This window comes from Martes martes, assembly GCF_963455335.1.
Source record: "Martes martes genome assembly, chromosome: 12".
NCBI lineage: Eukaryota > Metazoa > Chordata > Mammalia > Carnivora > Mustelidae > Martes > Martes martes.
The window spans coordinates 46,694,711-46,712,773 of NC_137900.1; the positions used below are offsets into that span (position 1 = coordinate 46,694,711).

The 18,063-nt window shown below is 42.0% G+C and overlaps 1 protein-coding gene across 2 annotated transcripts in view; it reads left to right on the forward strand.

The window, feature by feature from the left end:
- Nucleotides 1–18,063, forward strand: part of ADAMTSL1 (ADAMTS like 1) — a gene marked incomplete at its 3' end in the record, with an annotated part of 404,822 nt that overhangs the window by 298,900 nt on the left and 87,859 nt on the right. For both annotated transcript variants that reach the window (XM_080819725.1, XM_080819726.1), the window contains one exon: nucleotides 13,783–13,911. In XM_080819725.1, the coding sequence (XP_080675851.1) occupies nucleotides 13,783–13,911 (129 nt within the window). The remainder of the gene's footprint in view (nucleotides 1–13,782; nucleotides 13,912–18,063) is intronic.

Consider the following 18,063-nt stretch of genomic DNA (forward strand, 5'->3'; position numbering starts at 1 on the left):
GTAGTGGCATATAAAACACCCACATATATATATACACTAAATTTAAGGGGAAAATTATTTACCCCTTAAAGGGTCGAGCATTTATAAATTTGTTGACCGATGATGCTGCTTCCCTTGAATGAAGTCTATAACCTCCCTGGGTTTTCATACTCATTTAGAAAAATGAAATTAAGAATATATTATGGGGGGCGCCTGGGTGGCTCAGTGGGTTAATTAAGCCTCTGCCTTCGGCTCAGGTCATGATCTCAGGGTCCTGGGATCGAGCCCCACATCGGGCTCTCTGCTCAGCAGGGAGCCTGCTTCTCCCCTCTCTCTCTGCCTGCTTCTCTGCCTACTTGTGATCTCTCTCTCTCCGTCAAATAAATAAATAAAAAAAAAAAAAAAAAAAAAAGAATATATTATGGGATCATGTTGAGTTAAACAAGATGGCACATGTGAAAAAGCACTTAGCCCCATGCCAGGCATCAGTAAATGTTTCGTTTTCTTTCTCTAGCTTTGCTAAAATGAAACACATCCTGAAAGCCATTCTAAAATGTGTAAAACATTAGTCCAACTTGGCTTCCATGTATTTTTCATTATGAGTCTTCACACTGAGATTTTTCCTGTATGGATTTAGGAACTGATTCAGCCCAAATGCAGTCTAATCTTCATGGTAAATCTCTGTGCTTCTGGACTTCCAAAAACATTGCAGACTTTTTGCCTTGACTTCTGTACGGATGTCAGACCAAAAGGGGGAAAAAATATCTTTTTGAGGCTCAAGATACTCAGGTGTCTCCATGATTTTGTAAGGAAGGTATGAACTTTGGTCTTGCCAGTGTGCTTGAGTTGACTAGAGGTGGGGAAACTTCATAGTAATTCGAGGGAGCACGCAAAGCATGACAGTTAAGCCTAAGGGCTCTGCAGCCTCCTGGTCTGGATCGGAATCCTGGCTCTGTCACTTCCTGGCTGTATAACTTCAAGGAACTTCTTTGCTCTCTTTGACTTGGCTTCTTCATTTGTAAATGGTGATAAAAATAGTACTTGGTTCAGACAGTTCCCGTGAAGACTCAATAGAAAATGCTTATAATTGTGCGCTCCATATTTGTTAGCTATTATTACTGTGAGGAAAGTGCATAAAATAAAAGCTGAATTATTTTTATAGGAGAGGAGACTCCTTTTCAGAGAATAGAATGCTCACAAGCCCTTTGGAGGGCACCATACCCTCAATGTCTCCATGCCAGCCCAGGAAGTTGGATTAGCCATCTAGAAAGGGCTGGACTTCCTAGATTCAGAAGGGAGACACCTTGAAATAAGGAATACTTCACATGGGCCTGATGAACTCTCAGTGGTCCACAACCTTGGCCCACAACCTCTTCCACCGAGTTACCCCATCCTCCGGAGTGACTGTGTTGCCAATTCTGCCTCTCAGATTCCTTTTAGGTCTGTTGCTACTCTGTACACAATTTTTCTTTAAACATGTAAACACCATTCAACTTCAGACATGCTAGACAAACCCTTCCTTGGTCTGCCTTCTTTGACCCTGTAAAATACTGTCCTCAGTATCCTTTTGCTTTCCTCCAAACTCATCCATTACCTGATTTGTCTGTCTCAGAGACTTGAGGGTACTTTGTAAGTGTGTGTCAGCATGGAGACAGCTAGCGTCTCCCTATCTACCTCCCTGGTTCAGAACGGAAGCTCACAGCCAGGTAGGCACAGGGCCACAAGATTCCTTTCTGTCCTGAACCAACTAAATTGGATACCTGTTTCACTGCTTAGAATGTAGAGGACAGTAGGATACCATGGATGGGTAGGTTATAGCGGATAGGGAGGAGTATAAGAATGCCCCCAAAAGGTCACATACCTAACATTTTGAAGTATTGATTATTTTATATCCGCTATAGACGGCTCTAGGTAAAGGAGAGTTTCTGGTGTGTACAGAGATGGGCACAAATATTGGAGAGCCATCTCAACTAGTCAGATTCAACACTCAGACAGGTTGCTCAGGAACCTTCCAATCTGAATGGCAAAGGCAGGGTTTTGAAGGAAAGCAGTAGTTTCCTGGTAAATTGCTTCAGTCTGGCTCAGTGGAGTTGAGCTCTACTTACCAATGCAGATGAGTCCTGTCCAGGTGTTGACCATGGATGAGGTCATTGCCATAAGGGAAAAGTTTTTGGTTGTCATTGATTTTATAAGATCACAAAAGAGATACTGTAAGCCCTGCCTGACATCATCACTGGAAAATGAGAAGAAGATGAGAGATGAGCATATCTTTCATTGAAAGACGAGAATACAGATGAGCTCATCTGAAGTTTTCTCAGGAAGAGAGAGACAGAAAATATTTCTCTTTTCCTGGCATGCTTTTCTGCTTTTTTATGACTTGAATAGCTGACACATACTGTGTCTAATAAGGAGATCACAGAAAATAAAATATAAAGGAAAATAAAAATAAAAGGCCATTGTCCTTGAAATTCATCTTTCTTTACCCCCTCCCCATCATGATTTAACAGCTGCAATAAAAGACAAGTAGTTTTGTAAGGCTTTTATAACACATTTCTTTTCAGATTGGCATTTCTGAAATTTTTATCCAGCAATTCTGTTAACCAGAGAAGGACTTTGCTTTGCAGACAGACTCAGAGAGAGTCCTGTCACCGGTGGCAAAGATAGACAAAGGCAGGTTTTCTCCAGTGCATTAGATGAGAAGGAAAAGCAGATATGTTTGGCTATATTCAGATGGTGCTCTGAACAACAGGAAAATGGCCACTGATTAATCCAAGTTGCCATCAAGAGATCTTATTATCTGATATATTACTGAGTAATCAACATCCTCAAGTTTTGTTCAGTAGGTACAAATGTGGAGCATGCCTGCTAAAGAGCCCCAGCTTTTATAGAACTTAGATAAAATGGATAAGAATATAGCAGGAGACTCCACCAACTTGCTCTGCTCTTCAGTAGAATAAAGGAAACAAAGAAGTACCAATGATCCAAGCTAGCCCACCTCAGATTCTGAAAAGGCAATTTTCACGTCTATCCAAAGGAATGAGAGAAGGATGCATGGTCGGACAGAGAGTGAGATATAGCATATCCTGGGTTAGTCATTTCTAGGACAGGCTGCAGCATCACATGTTTGTACCAGGTATGAGGTCCCTTGTCAAGGGTTCTGCACTGGAGTTAACTTTTTAAGAAATGACTAACTGTTTTCCAAAGTGGCTGCACCGTTTTACATTTCCACCAGCAAGGTATGAGGGTTCCAGTTTCTCCACATCCTCAATAATGCTCGTTATCATCCTTTTTTTTTTTTTATTATAATCGTGCTCATGAATGAGAGGTCCTGTTTCACTGCGATTTTAGTTTATATTTCTCTAATGATTAATGATGTCAAGTAGCTTTTTTGTGCTGATTTGTCATTTATAGATCTTTTTCGTTGTAGTGATAACTTAGTTAAAACAACACAAATATATAATCTTAGGATTCCATAGGTTAAAAGTCTAGTATAGTCTCAGAAGATAAAATCAAGATGTCAACAGGCTGCATTCCTTTCTGAAAGCTCTAGAGGAGAATTTTTTTCTTTTTTTTGCTCATTTGGGTTGTTGGCAGTACTTAGTCCCTTGCAACCTAGGACTCTGGTTCCCGTTTTGTTACTGACTGTGAATGGAGCACCATTCCCAGATTCTAGAAGCTATTGCATTCCTTGGCATTTGGCCACCTTGTCCATCTTCAAAGCTAGAAATGTCAGGCTGAGCCCTTCTCACATTGCTTCTCTCTGACAAACTTCTGTGTCTCCCTCTTCTGATTTTAAGGGCTCATGTGACAGACTAGGCCCACCTAAATAACCTAGAATGATCTCTGTGTTTTAAGGTTGGCTGATTAGCAACCTTAGTTTCCTTTTGCCTTGTAGGATAACAAAGACACTGATTCCAAGAATTGCATATAGGCATCTTGGGGGGGGGGGCACATTATTCTGCCTACCACACCCTGTCTGAAGGGCACAGCTCATTTCATTGAACTAGTGCCATAGAAAAATGCAAATTTAATGTAGATAGACTTTCTAACTTTTCCAGATAAGCCAAACGGTTTCAAAACATTCACACACACACACACACACACTTTTAATCTCTCCATTTTTTACTGAGCCCAACTAATTCAAACTTGTAAAAAATTATTTTTGGGCTAAACACATCTGTGCTATGAACATAGCCTGGAGGTTACCAGTACCCTCTGGTCAAATATTCCATTTTCTGTATTTTCTGATCAGCTATTACACCACATTTCCCAGTATAGTCAGAGTATTACACAAAGGGTAATAATTTATTTTATTAGATTATACTAACTAAAACCATGTAGTGATTTGGATGAAAGAGAAACATTTATTTTTTACTATTACAAAAAAGGAAGCTTATTGTAATCATGGAATAGGTAAGATTCTAAGGAAAGTATCTGCCTCATTACAAAATTTAGAAGCAGATTTTGAACTATAAATATGTGTCCTTATTATAAAAAGAGGGGTTTTAAATAGACACACTTTTGGGTCTCTTGAAGACCTGAAAGTTCTATGAATTTCTTACATACAAATCAAGAAGAGCAGTCCCTCCACCTGCTATACACTTCCCTTCCCTGAAATTCTAACGTTTACAAATTTCCTTCCTTTTACATTGGGAGACTAGAAGAAATATAGCTTTTGCCAGTAATGTCTTAGAAAAATAACAGGTGAGAGGAAAGGTTCCCAGAGGACTGGTGATGAGAAAGGGTACCAGGTAAGCAGAGTGGACTGAAGGTTCAGATGCCAACTCCCAAAGCAGGAGGTAGAAGTGAAGGGAAGGAGACCCTACAGGAGAGACCGCAGGACAGGAAGGAGTTAAAAATCCCTGAGCTATAAAATGTGAAAGGCATTTGGAAGGAGAAGCAGACTAAGGAAAAAAAAAAAAACAAAAAACATGCATTTCAATATAACTGTTATCTGTAACAAAGCGACTCTTGTTGAAATGGCCAGGTAGCCAGATCTTGAGAAGTTTCTGGCCAGCATGGGATGGTAACTAGTAATAGTATCTGTATCTGTCATTACTCATTTCAGATGTGTAAGATGTTGTTGGCCTTTATAAGGGCTTTCATGGGATCACACTGATTGTGGCCCCTTAAACTCTATTTAACTCATGAGTCTCAAAATCTTCAACTGGGAATTCTCAGCTCAGGGAGTTTTTGCAGACTTAACTCCAGTGGCCCTTATTAGGAGCCTGTGATAAATTGCAGAAGCCAGTATTTCTTACAGCGTTGTTTGGATATTCTCACTTACTACAAGGCATTACCCATTGATGAAAGCTGGATCAAATGCAATTGTTTTAGTTTTAGATGTTGAAAGTATGTGAAATTTGTAAAACCTCTTCACTCTAATATTTTCATTAGTGGGTGTCACTGCCTTGTTCACCTTTCTCTCAAGTCGAGATTTGGGGCCACTGTGGATATCACAGCTGGTTTCCTGAACATTGACGTGGGGGTCCCCAGCAAGTCAGCCTGGCATACACAATCTCACAGCTTCTCTGCAAGTAGATACTTTCTGGGGTCTCCAAGGAGACCAGCCCTGGAGTGACGTTTAAGCTCTCTGTGTCTGTCCAGATACTGACAGCAGTTTCAGGAGAATCCATTGTATTGAAATTACTTCTCCTGATTATTCCAAAACCTTCATAGTTCTTAAAAATGGAAGCAGTTGAGCTTTTTCTTACCAAAAGATTTGATCCTTCTCTTTCCTGTCCTTTTCCTCTTTCTTTTCTTTACACAGTCCCTGTCTAATTTCTTAGTTCATCAACACCCATCGTAACATTTCCTCTCCGTTTTAGCAGAGCTGATACCGATGATCGCTCGCGTTTGTTCCAACCTCTCACTGTGCGATGGAATTACTCTAACAGCTTTACATGCATTAGTGTACTTATTCCTCAGCTCTGCAGCTATCGAAGTAGAAAACCAAGGCAGGAATAACTTGCTCAGTCCTCATGCATGTGACCCAGAATCCATACCTGACTGGTAGTCTAGAAGGAGTCTGCCAGTCGCTAGTTTATGCTTCAGAAACTCAAATCTGGCCATTTGGTAGTCTTCAAACCCATTGCCTACAGTCCCTGTTTTTGTCACTACCCTGTACCCCAGCAGTCCTCAACATGTCTCACCCTGCCTAGGAACTCATGCACATGCGCCCTTTCCAACAGAGATTACCCCAGCTCCACAGTCAGAATCACAAGACTTTGAAGTACGATTCATTTTTGATGGCTACTATTTGCCATCAAATGGTGTTTGTGACTCATGTTAGAAATGAAAGAAGATCCATTTGGTTCATTTAATGAGTCAACAAATATCCACTAAGCCTAGATTAGCATTTGCTAGCCTATGTAACAAAGAAAACCATAAATATATGATGGCTGAAATATCATAATTATTTCTTGTTCACATAAAGTCTAAAATTATTGCTCAAGAGAGTTTTTGTAGATTGGGTCAAGAAGTGGCATATTTCGCGCAGTCCATCTGCTAGAACTCGGTACCTTGCTCACACATAATTGCAAAGAGTCTGGAAAGTGACCTAGCTGTGTGACAGGAAGAAAAAAGAGTTTGGTTAGTAACAAATCCATGTCACCCATGGCTTCTAGAATGGAAGGCATCATGCTGTTAAAAACAAAGTTCCTATTAGCAAAGGCCTGGCCTTGGGCCCTGAGAAAAAGTTACTTAAAATGCTCTCTGTTCTTGGCTGCTCTCAAAAAACAAACCTTCCATCTCCTCTGGCTCCTCTCTCAATCACCTTTATACTGGGCCAAAGATATTTTTCAGGCACATATGTTCAGATTTTTTCCCACTGGGTTTTGATTTTACCCAGAGTCACACATGTGGGAAAGAGGCACGAGCCAGAGCCCAGACTACAGAGGAATGTATTTCTGAGCATTTGCTCCTAGGACTGCTCATTCGTTCATGTCTGTCTCTCCATGGCTCATCCTTCAGGATGAGGACAGTGCCTGGGACACCGAGCATCCCTGCTCTAAAGGCATTGGGGGAGGCACACCATTGGATACCAGCACACAAGGTTCAGCTATGCCTTCCGTTCATGCTTTGGACAAGGGCTGCCCTGGCTGACCATTAATGAGGCTCTACTTCCCCTGTTCCACATTACTTCTAACCAGAACCATAATCCAAAAGCTAAGGGCTGTGAGATCTGAAGTGAGCAAAAACGATTCTTAATGCTTCTGTTTCTGAGTGGGACTTTCTCGGACAAACTTGATGCCTCACATTAGACCCAATAAATGGAAACACTTGCCTCTGTTCCCATCTCCTTGTTTTTCTTGGGCATATAAAACGAGGCATAATCTCCTTCTGTATAGATCTTACTCGACTGTAACACTAATTCATAGATTAAACAAAAGTGTCATCTAGAAACCCTCTCAGTTACATCAGGAAGCAGTGCCCCTGGGATCTACTGGCTGAGTGCAGTCGCAGAAGGGAGTGGCCACCCGTGGCCCATGCGCACAGGCCTGAGAGCCCACATTCGGCTCACGCTGCTTAGGCCCGGGGGTCTAGGTCCTCAGGACACTTCTGTTTTGCCTCTTACGAAAGCCTTTTTTAATACAGTATTCAATGACTTTTTGGTTTTTAGCACTGTCCTCCCACAAACATATAATTTCTCATTTCTCTCACCCTCTCTCTGCATCTCTCCTTTTTTGCTTCTTAGTTAACCTCCATAATTAAAGTCAGACTCATTCGTGCCGCAAGAATCAGACACAAACCTAGGCATGGCGTTCTTTAGCAGCGTTCCCTTATTAGGTGATCATCCAGGTGGTCTAAAATGGGCTCATATTTTTGTTGTTGTTGGTTGACCATTAAAATCAGAGCTCCAAAATGAAAATTTCAAATAGGGAACTAGTAGTGATCTCTCAAAAGAAATCTCCCCAACTCATCAGGAATCCAAGAAATCAGTTACAGAAAAACCAAGAATGTGATTTGTTGATTATCAAACCTGACTGTGTATCAGAATTACCTATGATGTTGTTGAAAATATAGATTACAGCTTCTGTCCCAGAACGGACAACTGTATCAAAAGGCCGAACTCTGTCCTGGAGAAGCCAGGTTTTAAAGGTTTTTTAAAGGTTTTAAAGCACCTGAGATTGAAATGTAGTAGATCTAGAATGGGACTCAATAATATAACAAGCTTTTTCTAATAGATGTAAGAGGGGTGGTTAAGAGACATTGTTTTCATTGTATATTTCCATTGATTATGAATACTTGGGTAACTTTGTGATTTGTCTTAACAGTGGATCATGAAGGTGATAAGAAACATACAAGTAGTCTGTGCTGATGACAGCCCCTCCAGTGACAGGACAAAGGCCATTACTTTTGAGCAAAAGCTCAGAATAATTAATTAAGGGCTGGGTTTAATTCAGTGACTTTTGAATTTTATAGCTATACACTTGCAGCTATAAAACCCACTTTTATTATTAAAATTCCTATAGGAAAAATAACTTAGTAATTGTGAGTCTGAAACTCTCTTGTCCCTAACCTACTTTTCTCCACTGGCACCATTGTTTTTATTACACAGTGAGGCAAATTGTAGTATAGCAGAACAGATTATGTTTTTAATAAGTACCCTGGGAGTTCTGAGGCAGCCAGTCCACAGACAAGGATTTGAGATCCCCTATAACAAGCACTGGACCTCAGGTCAAAATCTAGCATCAAGTTTAGCCCTATTCCTTGCTGTTTCATGACCTTAGACAATCCATGAAGCCTCTCTGAACCTTAATTCCTTGATTCGTAAAAGAAATACTTGACCCGCCCTATTATGAAAGCAAAAACAAATTCAGATAATGCACATAACACGCCACATGCACGCATATATTCACTTACTAGATATTTATTGAGGACCTACCATCTGCCAGGACTCAGTGGTAGGAATGAAAAGAGAACAAGAGAGCAGTGATCCCTGGTTTTATGGAAGCCACGTGGTGAGGGATGGGGGACAGGGAATACACAAATAAATTATAAATTCTGATAGTTCTTCGCTTATGAAGAAAATTAAGTTGGTAGCGAGATACATAGCTACTGGCCAGGCATAAAGGGGTATGTGCTTCAGATGGAATGGTTAGGAAAGCTCCTACAGGAGGTGCTACTTGTGCCTGAGGACCAACCGAAGATGACAGCCATGCAGAAGTCTGTAGCTGAAGGATGGCAGGGAAAGAGAAGAGCCATGGGAAATGAGCTGATCTTTTGGAGAAAGGGAGAGAAGGCCAGGATGGCTGAAGCAGTGATAGATGGGGAGTGTGGCCTCCGCGAGGTAGGAGAGGCTGATGGCTGAACACGTAGAAGACACGGTTGGTTGGTCATGAAAAGGAGCTTGAAGTTTTGTTCTAATCACACTGATAAAGCACTGGATAATCTAACCCAAGGAGTTACATGATGTGATCCGTGTTTGAGAACGATCACTCTGGCTGATGCAGGAAGAGGCTATAGTGGAAGACACGTGGAAGTGAGACCAGTTGGGCTCTGCGGCAGTCAAGCCAGAGATGGTGGCAGCATCAGTTCACAGCGACAGAGGGGAGTGCGGGGCTTAGATTCAGGGTCTATTTAGAGTTCAAGCTGGAGAGCTTCCTGTGGGCAGGGAGGGGAGGTAGGTAAGCCAAGGTGTATTCAGGGCCATTCCAGGTGCGTTCCCCTATTATCACCTGCATTATTCTCAGAGACTATAGTACAGATTCACTCATCTTCATGTCACCTCATACCTAGTCTCACATATATGGAATATAGGTGAAATAAGGGAAAAGAGCCCTAAACAGTCACGACAGATAGGGAGAGCCAATGCACATCTTCAGACCTTACTCAAGTTTCTGCCTTTGAACATAGCTTTAATGAGCTTAATAACCTAGAGCCCTTAAAAGGGGAGAGGAAAGGAAAGCGGGACAGCTCGTTATGGGAGACTACAACAGGGCAAGCAGGAATAATGAGAAATAGGTGAAGGAGAAAACAAGAAGTAAAAAGCCTAAAAAATGGTTTAAAGGATTGAATCAAATTGTGCTTTTCTTCATAGTTAATGAATGCACAGAAGGGTAAATACCATCATAGAGTGTCCTGCCTATAAAACGGTTAAAACAAAACTAAATCCATTTGGCTTACAAAGAATTAAGCGTAGGGTATATAAAAATGATTTCACGTGGACTTTATTTCCCCCAAAGTGCTCAATAAATGATTCTTTTCATTGTATTTTGTGGTCAGGTTCCTAAAGCGGTGGACTTTTCTCCCCAGCTGATAAAGGCCTATTGCACTGCTGGGTATTTACCCCAAAGATACAGATGTAGTGAAAAGAAGGGCCATCTGTACCCCAATGTTTATAGCAGCAATGGCCACGGTTGCCAAACTGTGGAAAGAACCAAGATGCCCTTCAACGGATGAATGGATAAGGAAGATGTGGTCCATATACACTATGGAGTATTATGCCTCCATCAGAAAGGACGAATACCCAACTTTTGTAGCAACATGGACAGGACTGGAAGAGATTATGCTGAGTGAAATAAGTCAAGCAGAGAAAGTCAAGTATCATATGGTTTCACTTATTGGTGGAGCATAACAAATAATATAGAGGACAAGGGTAGATGGAGAGGAGAAGGGAGTTGAGGGAAATTGGAAGGGGAGGTGAACCATGAGAGACTGTGGACTCTGAAAAACCACCTGAGGGTTTTGAAGGGGCAGGGGGGTGGGAGGTTGGGGGAACCAGGTGGTGGGTATTGGGGAGGGCACAGATTGCATGGAGCACTGGGTGTGGTGCAAAAACAATGAATACTGTTACGCTGAAAATAAATAAAAAATTTTAAAAAAATGTAATGTACACAGCACTTGACTTCTGGCAAGATGGCATAGATGCACTTTTCCCTATTCTTGCTAAATACAACTAAAATCCATGGAGATGATACATGAAACAAAATGAAGAAGACTAAAAAGTGGAGAGGAAAAAGCAGACCAGCTAGAGACCCTGGGAAGTGAGGAACACTGTTGTTACTTCATCAGTTTTCTTTTTGCTTCCTAACTCCCAGGCTTGGAGCTGAAGAAGCCAGCCGTCAGGAAAAACAATAGGAACGCACGCACACACATACACTCACACACAAAGCTTCAACTAAAGACTGTTCTCTCTAGCCAAAGGACCAGGAAAGGGGTAGCCTACCAAGACAGAAAACCTTTGGGAAACTCTACTTCAAAACGATATACAGTGGCCCATCATCACCGACACCAGCAGAAGTTGCGTGGTGAACCTCAGTTCCACCTCATCAGACTGAAATAAACGTTCCTCAGTACCCCCACAGTTGTGGTATCAGAGAAGACTGATTTCATCTCCACAGGGTGTAATGTGGAAAAGACAGGGGGAATCTGGAATTCCATCCTCACCGTGCGGCACTCTCCTTACCCTTTTCTCTGGGGTGGTATGACAGATGGCCTCTTGGAGAGTCAGAACTTTCCCCCACTACCCAGCAGCAGTGAGGCTGGGTGGGATCAGTGGAGACCAATTGGGAGCCAGAAGTCCCACCCCTGCTGAGTGACAGAGGAGGCCAGGTTGAGAATCTGGACCTCCACTTCCACTGGGGAGTAACAAGGCAGCCCCTCCCTGCCCCCCCCACCTTAGTGGTTGCAGAGAAAGCCAGCTAAAACAGTAGGCTTAAATAAGATCCAGATTTGCATAACGTAATATAAAAATGTCCAGGTTTCAATTAAAAAATCACTCATCATACCTCAAACCCACTTTCACCACTCTTACTCCGCATTCTTACTCAGTGCTGGAAGTTCTATCCAGTGAAATAATGCAAGAAAAGGAAATGAAAGGCATACAGATTAGAAAGGAAGAAAGAAAACTATTTGCAGATAAAATGATCACCTACTTAGAAAATACCAAAAAGTCCGCTCACAAAAAGTCCTAAAACTAACATGTAAGTTTAACAAGGTCATGATATATGCAAAAATCCAACTGTATATCTATATATTATCAATGGACACTGACATCAAAAATATAATTTATCATCCCTCAAAAAATCCAAATAATTAGGTATAAGTCTAACAAAATGTGTATAGAATTTATATGCTGAAAATCATAAAACTCTGCTGAAAGAAATTAGACCTACACTGTTCATGGATTGGAAGATTCAGCACAGTTAAAAACATCAGTTCTCCCCAAATTGATATAGTGGTTTAAGTCCTATCAAAATCTCAGCAAGATTTCATCGTTGTAGATAAGATTATTGTAAACATGTATAGAAAAGCAAAAGAAACTAGAATAGTAAAGAAGAATAAAGCGGAAAGTATCAACCTACTCAGCTGTAAGATTAATTATATGCTTTCAGTAATTAAGACTATGTGGTATTGGTAAATGGATAGATGCACAGAACAGTAGAACAGAAGAGAGAACCCAGAAACAGATGCACAAAAATATGCCCAACCTATTTTGACAAAGGTACAAAAGCAATTCAATGGAAGAATGAGAGCTTATTCTCTAAATGATGGTGTACATCCATAGGCCAAAAAAAGTGAAGTTTGATGGAAGTCTCACACCTATACAAAAATTAACTGAAAATGTATCTCAGACTTCAATGTAAAATGTGAAACTATGAAACTTCTACCAAAAAAGTATAGGAAGAATCTTCAGGATCTAGGTGTAGATAAATAGTTTTGACTTAATATCAAAAGCATGATCCATGAAAGGAAAACTCAATAAATGAGACTTCATTAGAGTTAAGAAAACTTTTTTCTGTGAAAAGATCCTGTTTAAAAAGATGAAAAAAAAAAAAAAGCCTACAGAAGTGGGAGAAAATCCTTGCAAGCCACATGTCTAACAGAGGACTAATATCTAGAATAGAAAGAACTCTCAAAACTCAAAAGAAAAAAATAATCCAATTAGAAAATGTTCAAAGGACATGAAGAGACATTTCACCAAAGAGGATATAAAGATGACAAATAAGCACATGAAAAAATATCCAACAGCAGTAGCCATAAGGGAAATGGGAACTCAAACCACAATCAGGTATTACTACACACCTATCAGAATGGCTAAAATTAAAACCAATGACAACACTAAATGCTAGCAAGGATGGAGAGAAACTGGATCACTCATATATTGCTGATTTTACATTCCATAAAATGATACAGCCACTCTGGAAAATGATTCAGTTGCTTGAAAAATTAAACCTGTAACTACCATATGATCTAGCAATGGCACTCCTGGGCATATATCCCAGATGAATGAAGAATCTAGCTAGAGCACACACGGGATTGATCTGTGTGATTTCTGACAACTACATGTGAATTTGTAGTTATCTCAAAGTAAAAAATTTAATTAAGAAAAAGCCGAGGAGCCTGGCTGGCTCAGTCAGTAGAGCATGTGACTCTTGATGTTGGGTTTCTAAGTTTGAGTTCCATGTTGGGTGAAGAGATTACTTAAAATCTTTAAAAATAATAATAATAAGCCCTTAAAAATAAGAGCTATAATAGCATTTGTAAATTTAATGATAAAATGCACATCACATGCAAATGTGTGATGATGCAAAATGCATCATCACAGCTTGTTAGATACTATGCTCCATCCTCAGATTCTTCAATCTGTGTTCTTTTCCTGAAATTCTGTGGTAGATGAGCGGGTGGGTGGATGGTTTCTATATCGTGCAGTTATAATTTTTTTGAGAGGAAAACATGATTAGTGGGAAAAGCCTGGGTATACCAGTTGTTCATTGTGGGTCATCCCTGTGTTTCAAGGGAATGCCCCAAGCCCACAGTCACCATCTAGTAAAATCTCACATTCCTTCCCACCTTCAGGAAAACCCCTAGTGAAGACGTCACGAGGGACTGTGATCAACACCGAGGAGGCTGCCATCACAGTTGACGTGGGAAGCACCATCAAAACAGTGCAAGGAGTGAATGTGACAATTAACTGCCAAGTTGCAGGTGAGAAATGCATTCATGTATTAATTCATATGATCAAATATTAATGGAGCCCAGTGCTAAGTTGGAGGATACAAAGATAAATACAAATTCTACGTTCAGGGACTCAGGTCTAGTAGGAAAGCTAAGGCAAGAACCTCAGTCACCCTGAAAATGGACAATGCTACAAAAGTTTGGAGAAGGAAAAATGAATTCTGGCTGGGATAGAGGTGGTTTCTTATTTCAGCCTTAAACACTGCATGTGCTAAGATGGAAGCAAAGAGTGTTCCAAGCGGACAAACGAATGTGAAAAATTCATGGAAGTAGGAAAGCCCAAGACTGTAAGGGAACAGTGTGTGTTTTGGTCTGGCTGGAGCCCAGAGTAGAGAAACGGTGTGGAGGGGCTTAAGTTGTAGTAAGGTGGTTTGCAATTGCACCATGGAAGACCTTAAAGGCTTGGCCAAGGTGTTCAGGAAAAGGCAGACAGAGAGTGGCATTAAAGAGCCAGACTTCCAGAAGAGTAAGCCAACAGCAGTGCATAGAATGGACTGACGATAGGAAATATTGGGACAGAGAGGCCAGTTAAGAAACTGTCATGGTAGTTGAGGTGCCTGCCTGGCTCAGTAGGTAGAGCATGTGACCCTTGATCTCAAGGTTGTGAGTTTAAGCCCCATGTGGAGTGTAGGGATGACTAAAAAGTTAAATCATAAAAACAAAAGCTGTCTTGGTAGTTTAGGGAAGAGGTAATGGGGGCCCGGGCTCAGGGCAGTGGTGATGGATAGGTAAAGGGTGGAGGAACACCAAAGAGGTGGCAGAGGTAAGACCAACAGGAATCCGGAGCTCGCTCTCATCCGAAGTGGGTAGGAGTCATGATGGAAAACCGCCAGTGCTCTTAAGAGTTGTGATAAATAGGAACCGCCCTCCACTTGGCCTTGCAAACTCAGAGGCCTACAGGGAACAGAAAGTCAGAGGGCAGCGGAAGAGGCGTAGGCAATAGAGGGTGGTAGTATGCTCTTTATAAAGGTATTACCGGCCATTAATAAGCAGAAACATCAGCACAGAGCCAAGGCCCAGCTGCTGATTCTCCCCTCCTCTGGACCACTAGTGGGTGACATCTGCCCTAAGGGTCTTCGCTCTCACAGTACAAAGAAACGAACGGCTGCTGTGCCAGGGTCCAGCTCCAGTCCCCTGATCGCCGTCCTCATCAGATACCCCCACCTGTGGTACACCCAAAGCTGGCTTCCCCGGGCATACTCAAAATAGAATAGAATTCTCTGAGGCTTTCTTTGATCCTAGATCTCCACCCCATCCTCGGAGGTTTTGCCTCCGCCTGTGATTTATAGGACACATAACCCAGTTTAGAATAAGTAGGAGGAAGATCTTAATCTAAAGCATGTTGTTTCCAAAGAACAGCCAGTCTGGTTTCCTCTGAAATATTCTGGTAGCTCCAGGAAATCAGAACTATAAATCTATCTCTGTCATCAGACATTAGCTTCTCTTTGTAAAGCTTCCCTTGGCCTGCGTGTCCAGCCTCCTCAGTGAGACCTTCCTCAGTCATATCCCTTCAGGCCCGGCCCTCCCAGATAAGGAGTCAGACAAACCCTCTGACAAGGGCTTCCCATTAAGGAGCTGGCCTTCAGGCGGGGCCTGGTGGTGCAGGCGGGGCCTTCTGGGCCCAACCGTCACCCCCTGCCCGACCACCGTAAACACGTGCCTCAGAGACACAACACTGACCAGAGATAGAGCCGACCGTGCTGGGTCTCTTCTTGAGAGATGAAATGGGGAAGAGTAAGAGAATGGGGAGCAAGGGGACAAGCAACAAGGAAGGGGGCGCTTCAAGGGGACGGACAGAACCAGAATCCAGGTGAGGAAATATGTACCATGGGGAACCAGGGACACTAAAACCAGCTTTGGCCAATTCTATCTCACCACTTGGTTCCCTGTGTCCCTGACTCCACCCAGAGACCCACTCTTGGTGACTTCACTGTGAGAGCTCAGGTTGTTGTGCCCACTTCTTGCCTGGGCCGACCCATGGCAGTCTTGAGTTTTCTTTTTATGCAGAGAACCATTTGTGTTAATCATGGTTGACTAAAATAAATTTGTGTATCTTTGTCATTGTGCCTTCTGTTAAATAAGGTATGTATTCAAAGTGGTGGGTAAGAGCCTGCTTTTGATTACACAGTTGGTCTGTGAATTTGCTGGACAAAGACATCATCCTCAAGCTGCATCTCCAGTCAAAATACCAAGTGTTATAATGGTCAAGAGCAGTAGGAGCAACTTCTACTTTACTAATACAAGTGCCTTTATGGCTCTCTTATGGGGTAATTTTAATGACTATTTTATAGTCCATATTAAGAATATTACATAATTTATGTAGTGTAATTCGTGTCCTCCTATATTTGAGTTGTTAGCAGTTTCTCATGAAATAATTTCTTGTACAAACATGCTTTCAACTTGTAAGATGCCACCTCACAAATTGTTCCCAACCCTTAAACATAACAAATATTAAGCAGTGAGTATGGTGAGCATTCTTTCTGAAAAGTCATCCAATCCAATCATCCATCCAATGCCACACTTTTTCCTCTGCTTGAGAAGAGTTGAGAAGACCTTGTAGGAGATAAAAGTTTGGGGGAGAAGGCAGTGTTTCAGCCACTGGGACCAGCATGTGCAAAGGACCTGAGGTAGAAAGAGCAGGCTGCCTCTGAAAGAGTAGAATATGGTATGGCTGCAGTGACTGTAGTACAGACAACAAAGAAAGTAGCATGAACTGTTTCTGCAGGTGAGGGGGAAGAGCAGACAGGGGCTAGCTCTTACATGCTTTATAGATTATGGTACAATTTGGGATTTTGTCCTAAGAACAAAAGAAGCTTTCAAAAGACTTAGGAGATAAAATTCTTAGGACTGGTGATGCAGAAATAAATAGTTGAGGAATCAGTGGCAGGCAGTATATTTATTTGGGCAGGCTAGACTATGCTAATAAGTAGACCCCCAAATATATCATGGAGCAAACAAAATAGAAGTTTATTGTTATTTACCCAGGAGTCCAAAGAGCTGGCTGCCCCGCATGATCAGGGTCACAGAATACTTGTGGCTCTATTATTTTAAACACATGCACCCCAGGGTCTCCTCAGGGATTATCTCTAACCTGTCAACCAGAAGAGGGGAAGAACAAAGCATGGAGGATGGTTGGGAAGGCTTTGAAGGGCCACACCTGGAAGAAACATCTGTTACCACTTCTCACGGTCCCTCTTGTCACCTGGCCACTCCCCACCGTAAGGGATATTGAGCAGTGGGGCCAGGATGGGCACCCAGGAAAAAGAAGAAAACGGGTTTTGTGAACCCCTATCAATGTCTGCCTCAGTCCATATGGAGAAATGTGACATGCTAGACACCTCCTCTCCAGACTTCCGTGGTTCTTCAGAGTAACTGCCGCAGCTACCATTTTCGTTACTGCATCCTTTCCTTTTCGCCCACCAGGCGTCCTGTCAGGCAGCTCAGGATGCTGACAGGCTGTGTGGTGCCAGCAGCCTTCCAAACACAACAAGTGGTCCGGTCAGCAAGAATATCCTTTCCAGATTAAAAAAAGAATATTCTAGTATCACCCTACTGGAGGCTCCATGGAGACAAAAGTTTCTAGTCCTTATAATCATCTAACCCATTGTGACTAGACTCACTTATTGATTCTTTCAAGCAACAGGGAGAGCATTGTGTTGCTGATAAGACAGGCCAGCAAAGGGAAAAAGGCAAAGCAGCGTTTTTTTCCTCCCCTGTTTTAGACCGATCATAGCCGGGAGGCCAGAGCATGGAGCTTATCCAAGTAACTTGTCAACACCGTAGCATGGGACTGCGTTCTGTGGTAGAGTATCTTTTCTGTCATTTTTTAGACATTCCTTTTGGTAAAATGTGTGGTCACATCACAACAGCCTGGAGGGGTGGGAATCTCCCACAATCTGACCAGCTTCTGGGCAAGAAGAGCGCTAACAAAGCACACATGGGTTCTAGAAACCCCTCCGCACAATAATCTTGGTGTTATAGCTACAGCAAAAAGGTTCATTCTCGGAGTAGAAAGCAAGGATTTGACAGTTCAGAAACAATAGTGTAGCATTTCTGATGTTCTCTGAAGAGGCAGTCAGGTACAGGGCATGCGGTGTGGTAAACACGGTAGGCTGGGATCTG